At 41.2% G+C, this 6,000-nt stretch overlaps 1 protein-coding gene across 3 annotated transcripts in view; it reads left to right on the forward strand.

Annotated features, from left to right (window-relative positions):
• PTPRG (protein tyrosine phosphatase receptor type G) overlaps positions 1 to 5,295 on the forward strand; it is a 404,913-nt gene extending 399,618 nt beyond the window's left edge. For all 3 annotated transcript variants that reach the window (XM_061472858.1, XM_061472855.1, XM_061472857.1), the window contains exons 28-30: positions 51 to 193; positions 3,142 to 3,277; positions 4,037 to 5,295. In XM_061472858.1, the coding sequence (XP_061328842.1) occupies positions 51 to 193; positions 3,142 to 3,277; positions 4,037 to 4,183 (426 nt within the window). In that variant the 3' untranslated portion in view covers positions 4,184 to 5,295. The remainder of the gene's footprint in view (positions 1 to 50; positions 194 to 3,141; positions 3,278 to 4,036) is intronic.
• Positions 5,296 to 6,000: the final 705 nt, after the last annotated feature.

Below are 6,000 nucleotides of genomic sequence, written 5' to 3' on the forward strand. Positions count from 1 at the left end.
ATAAATGTGAAACTAAAGTAGCTAACACCCAGGCTGGTTTCTCATTGCAGGATGACTACGTTCTGGAGGTGCGCCACTTTCAGTGTCCTAAATGGCCAAACCCAGATGCTCCCATAAGCAGTACCTTTGAACTTATCAATGTAATCAAGGAAGAGGCCTTAACGAGGGATGGCCCCACCATAGTTCATGATGAGTATGTCATCTCTTTTCTCCCATTTATGTGCAGATTGTACAAGGGGTTACTCAGCTATAAGATATTTGTTAGGACTGATATCCATTCTTGCATGGAATGGAGTGGATGGGGTTTATTGGTCTAGAGAACAGGAACAGAATATTTAGACTTACAGGGGTGAGTTTTCAGTTGGCATCTGAGGCTAAATACACTTTGCTTAGTGTAGTTTTTAAGTTCGTCATACTTTTAGGTGAACTCAGCAAGTGAGGATGTGTTTGCTTTGTATTTTGGGTTCTTCTGCACATGGAAGTATCCAATACAAATCCTACAGCTTGTTTCAGAAACCAGCAGAGCCCTGGTTTAGATAAGGCCCAATATAGGCTTATGGAAGCCAGTTTCAGAGTAGCCTGAGCTCCTGTCTAACAGCTCAGGTTTAATGTGCTGTGTAAGATGGAACAAGCTCTTCTCAGCTGTGTCTCAGGGTGAGCAGCAGAAGTATCTTGTGACAAAGGGCCCAGGTTTTTAGAGAGCAGATTTATTCTCCCTCCTTCTGCTTCCCCATAACTCTAAGGGGCCCATATGGTGCCAAGTGGGAGGGCGGGAGCCTGCTAACACAAGGCCAGCATGCCCGAGCACTTCTCTCCTTTTGTAGTGCAGTGGTGAGCATTGTCTTGCCAGCTATGCTTGAATGCCCAGTTATAAAGGATGCTAAATATTTCATTGCATATTACTACTTTGCACGCATTGTGGAGCTGCAAAATACCATCACAGTGAAGCCAGAGCCTGAATCCAACAGGATCTCATTGAAGGGGCTGTTTTCCTGGTGGGCAGAGCACTTCCTGGAGTCATTCTGCCCTTAAAAACCCAAGGAAGCCCAATTTTTGCTACTGCTTGGGTTGCCCTTAGAGTGAACACTGAGCCAGCATCAATGACTGCTATACCTGCACCTCCCCATGCTCCAGTCCATTAGACCTTGCTACAGAACAGAATTAGTGGGAAAGTCTGGGAACTCTTCACCTTCTGTGCAAAAACATTGCTGTTGCTGAAAGAGCTTTTGCTTCACATCTGGGTGTTGCTGCTGCAACAGGTTTTTCTTCCACCACCTCCTGCCTTGCTAATGCACAGTGTAAGCTCTGTTGCCTTTTGCCAGCACTGATTAATTCCAGGCTAGTTTTAATATTCATGCTTTGGGTAGTCTGAGGTTTTGCTATTCTTGCAGTATTTAAGATTATGTTTTACAGGATTAGAACCATTATTGATTTGGGCATTTCATGCTAGACGCCAAAAAAAAAATAAAATCACATTCCCAACAATGCTGAGTCATTCTTTCTGTAAATTGCTTTTTTGGTTTATTTGTCGTATTCAATGATTTTATTTTTAAGCCTAACACATAATGTGGATTCTGCTTTTCATTGGAGCCTAAGCAAATGTAGCTGAAAATGAAAATTTCCCTTTACTACATGCAGCAACTCTATCACATAATCCGCTAATAATTACAACTGCAGATTAATTCCAAACACATGAATTTGCAGACACTAACTCCATGTGGTATTTAGGGAAGTACATGGTGGGATGAACTTAATAACAACATTTCAAAGAAGTTCAGATATTCCAACTCAAGACAGATGTCAAGATTTTTAAATATAACTACCCATGTGAAAGCAAATAGATTTGCTGCATAATTTTCTGTGAGAAAAGCCTTCAGATTGTTGGGAGCTGGAGGTTATCAGCCCAAGTAAAAATGAGGCCATTGAACTCTCAGAAGCATTTAAGTTGCATCTCATCAAGCACATACACTGGCCACCTCGTCCGCTCTCCCTGTAGATAAGTCGCAGCCAGCTATATGGTTCTGCTGCTTCTCCTATAGCCTTTTCATCAAAACCAGCAGATCTGTTGTCATCTGATTTGTTTCCCATTTCTAAGCAAATTGAGTTTGGAAAAATCATGTGAAGTTAAGTCAGCATATGTCTTGATTTCCACAGGAATACTGTAAAAGCTCCTAGTGGTGATCTTGCTATACAAGATGGCATTGCAGCACTTGCTGATTATTTAGGTTCTCATGTACAGCTAACTCTCCAAACAGTTTACAGAACAAGTCATCACCAATGTCCCCTTTTACAGGTGGGACATTTAGACACAGACTTGCTCGAAGTTGCAGAGCAGACCCATGGCACAGACAGGATTCGGTCTCCTGAGTACTGGGAGAGCAGAGGAGAGCTGAGGCTCCTCAGAAGCAGTTACAAGCCCTTGTTGCTTAGGATCCTTTCTGCCTGCAGCTGCACATATTGTTCAAGCATAGCCACAGATACAGCAGCAGTAAGGTTTCTACCTGACCAGTATCTCGAGGACGCAGTGAGTCGTGCTCCTGATGCATAACCATTGCTCAGGTTCTTACCAAATGACAGCACAGCTCAACTCTTCAGAATCCAAAATGTCTCTTGGGTGCCCAGCTCAGGGATGTTGTCTTTGCCAATGCATCAGACCTAAGGAATACTTTGAGATGTGCCCCATTTACTTGTGAGCACCTCATATCCATGTTAGCTTTCTGTAATTGTCAGATGTGGAGGAAAAGGCAAAGTCTCATTTCTTTCTAATCATTTCTGTTTTGCTTGAGCTCCCACTAATGAATTTAAAATACACTCAACTATAATGCAGATGCTTTCAGGACATGTGGCATGTGAGAACTGATTTCAGTGTTATAGGCTGGGTATTTTTAAATTGCTCACATTCTTCTGCTGATACACTTCTTTGTATTGAATACTGCAGATACCCTGAGACGACTGGTGTGCCATCAAATTTCTCTCCTCTAAATTAAAATTGCTAAGAATCAGCTAGTATAAAACAAGCATTTAATAGAGACAGAGATGAATTACAGTGATCACACAAGACTGTATCAATGTTCTCATGGCTCGGTGTTAGTGCCCCCGGTCTGTTTCTGAGTAACTTCTTCCTTCGGTGTGGTTTTTCAGGTATGGAGCTGTGTCAGCGGGAACGCTATGTGCCCTTACCACTCTGTCCCAGCAACTGGAGAACGAAAATGCTGTCGATGTGTTCCAGGTGGCAAAGATGATAAATCTTATGCGGCCTGGAGTATTTACAGACATTGTAAGTCTTTAAATGGAATGTAAATGGCTAGTTTACAAGGTTTTCATCTGTGACCAAACGCATGAACTAGAACACACACTGTGTATGCTATCAAGCCCTACAGCTTCTACTACCAAGCGGAATTTGCATTTGAGCTTTTTATTTTGTAAGTTGTTTTCCATGACCCTGAAGCCCACACTGTAAGTCTCTGCTTTGCAGTTAAGCTTATTTCTCATACAGTTAGGGGGCCGCTGTACAGGCAGCCCTAGCAGGGAAAGACCTTTCAGCTTCTCATCATCCCCCTGCCTGCCCTGTAAGTTAAGCTGTGATATTTAAACAATGTGAAGGGATGCAGCAGAGCAGCTGGGACTGCAGGGAGGTGATAGAGCTTCAACACTGGTTCTCTTCACTAACTGTGCAGCGAAAGCAGCACCCTTGCCTCAGTGTGCATGGCCCTGTGGTACCAGAGAACAACGTGGGGCTGGGCCTCTGGTCTCAGGTATTGTCCTAGCCTCCTGTAGTGTTTAATACCAGAAATTATATTCAATAAGTATATAATATAAGAAATTAGATTATTTACCAGAAATAATATAATCTACCCAAAACTGGACTTTTGGGTTGACAAGGTTAAACTAGATTAACAGAGGTGATTGCTCTCTAAGTCTTTTTCTTTGCTACATGTATGCTTCTGGTAATGAATATCCATGACCTTCCCTGGAAATGCCACGTTTAAGTGCCATTTGTATACGTGTGCTTAAATAACTTGTCTTTCTTTTCCAGGAACAGTACCAGTTTCTTTATAAGGCAATGCTAAGCTTGGTCAGCACTAAGGAAAATGGAAACGGTCCCATGACACTGGACAAAAATGGTGCTGTGATGGCCAGTGACGAATCTGATCCCGCAGAAAGCATGGAGTCTCTTGTCTAATTGGAAACCTGAAAAGGCACTTAATTTGTAGAACTTCTGAAGACTGAGTGAACTTTTTTGAGGCCTTTTTTGCCAGACTCTAGGTTATACAATAACCCAATTACTTTTTTACACTGATAAAAGTTTTGATATTTATTTTTTGCCATTTTATGTCTTAATGGTATCCTACTGAGCATTTGCACCTCTGTTTATTTCACGCAGTGAAACACAATTTTATCTAGTTTGCACTATATGATCAGTGTTACTGCCTATAATATTCTAATCCAAGACAAGCCCTGATGTGACATTCCATGACAGCAAGCATACGCTTTTTTTCTGTTTCGTTTAAATGCAGCGAAGTTTTGCTAACGACAGTGACCCTCGAATCTTAAATCTTGAATGCTAGGCCAGATGGATTCTTTCTGCAACAGATACTGAACCCCTTCATATCATATTTATTCCTTTAATGATCATGTCACAGTTTTGGTATTCTGCATTCCAGTGGAGCGGATGAGCAGTGTTCATCCTACAGAAGTTGGCAGGTGATGATTAGCTGCAGTGAAGGTGTAGTAGCCTTGTGGAGCTGAAACAATTATTTCTCTATTGTTTCAAATTGCTGGTTTGTCCACTTTACAGGCCTAATACTTGCTTCACATGGAGTATATAAATTACCTACAATATAATTATAAATTAGATGCGATTCATATATGGGACGCAGTGACAGGTTTTGATTTTACAGTTTCAAAGCTTACCCATGTATTCAGAAATACATCGGTTTTAGCTTTTTAACCAGCCCTGTGATGGGAAAGATGGTTTTATTCTCATCAGAGCCAATCCAGTGAGAAACCTACTCCAACCCCCAGTCAGACCTGTTTTCAGCTATATTGAAGGTAGCAATATTTTACAGTACTAAGCTATTCAATATTTTAAACACATTAATTTCCTTACTATTTCTTGACTATGACCTCACACCTAATGGTATGTTACATGATGACAGGCGTTTCTTAATTTCATAACTGTTAGATGCCATTTTTACAGGTGTGTAATTTTCATACTTTAGTGCTAAAACATAAAGTACTGATCCATATTTACTGGTGAAGCAAACTAATAAAAAACAACTACCTATAAAGTTACATTCTCCCTCTTTTTTTTTTGCCAGACTAATTCTTTAGCACAAACCAGGCTTATTGTGTTATCCCTCCCACACCAATGAAGTGGTTTCCCCCAGATTCCATAAATAATTGAATTGTTGTTTGGAGCATTTAAGTATACATCCTCACTGGCTCCCTTTTCCTGCGTATTTGGTCACAGTTCAGCAGGGTCCATCCCTGTTTAACAGGATTAAGTAAGCACATACTTAATTCTCCTGAAAATTAAAGCTAATGGTGTCCTTCATAGTTCAGCTGAGTAGGGAGGGGTGACTGAATCTGCCTTGAAAAGAAGGAACCATGTTGTTTCAACCATCCTGACGTTTGGCATACAGCTAAAGGCGCTATCCCTTATCTATGGCATTAGTTTCTTTACTTCTAGATTTCAACTGAAGATAACATGCATTGGAATTTTTCAGGACTTGTCAAAATGTTACAGCATGGTGTTTTTTTTTCATTTAAATGTAAACCCATTAATTTCTGCCGGTCCAGCCTTGCTGAAATACTGCCATTGGGCAAGGCTCTGTTCATTTTCACCCACAAGGAAGCTGAAAGTGAACTGCTCAATATTGAGAGTAGGTGTTTTGATTCAGAAGCTCCCGAGGTACAGCCCTCATGCGGCCCCACTGAGAGCAGAGGAGCTATGCCAACTGATACGTGCTGACATCTGGCCTTCTGTTTTTAATAACG

This window comes from Pezoporus flaviventris, unplaced genomic scaffold, assembly GCF_033815535.1.
Source record: "Pezoporus flaviventris isolate CSIRO_AGI_PZ_B2104156 unplaced genomic scaffold, CSIRO_AGI_Pfla_v1 ptg000073l, whole genome shotgun sequence".
NCBI lineage: Eukaryota > Metazoa > Chordata > Aves > Psittaciformes > Psittacidae > Pezoporus > Pezoporus flaviventris.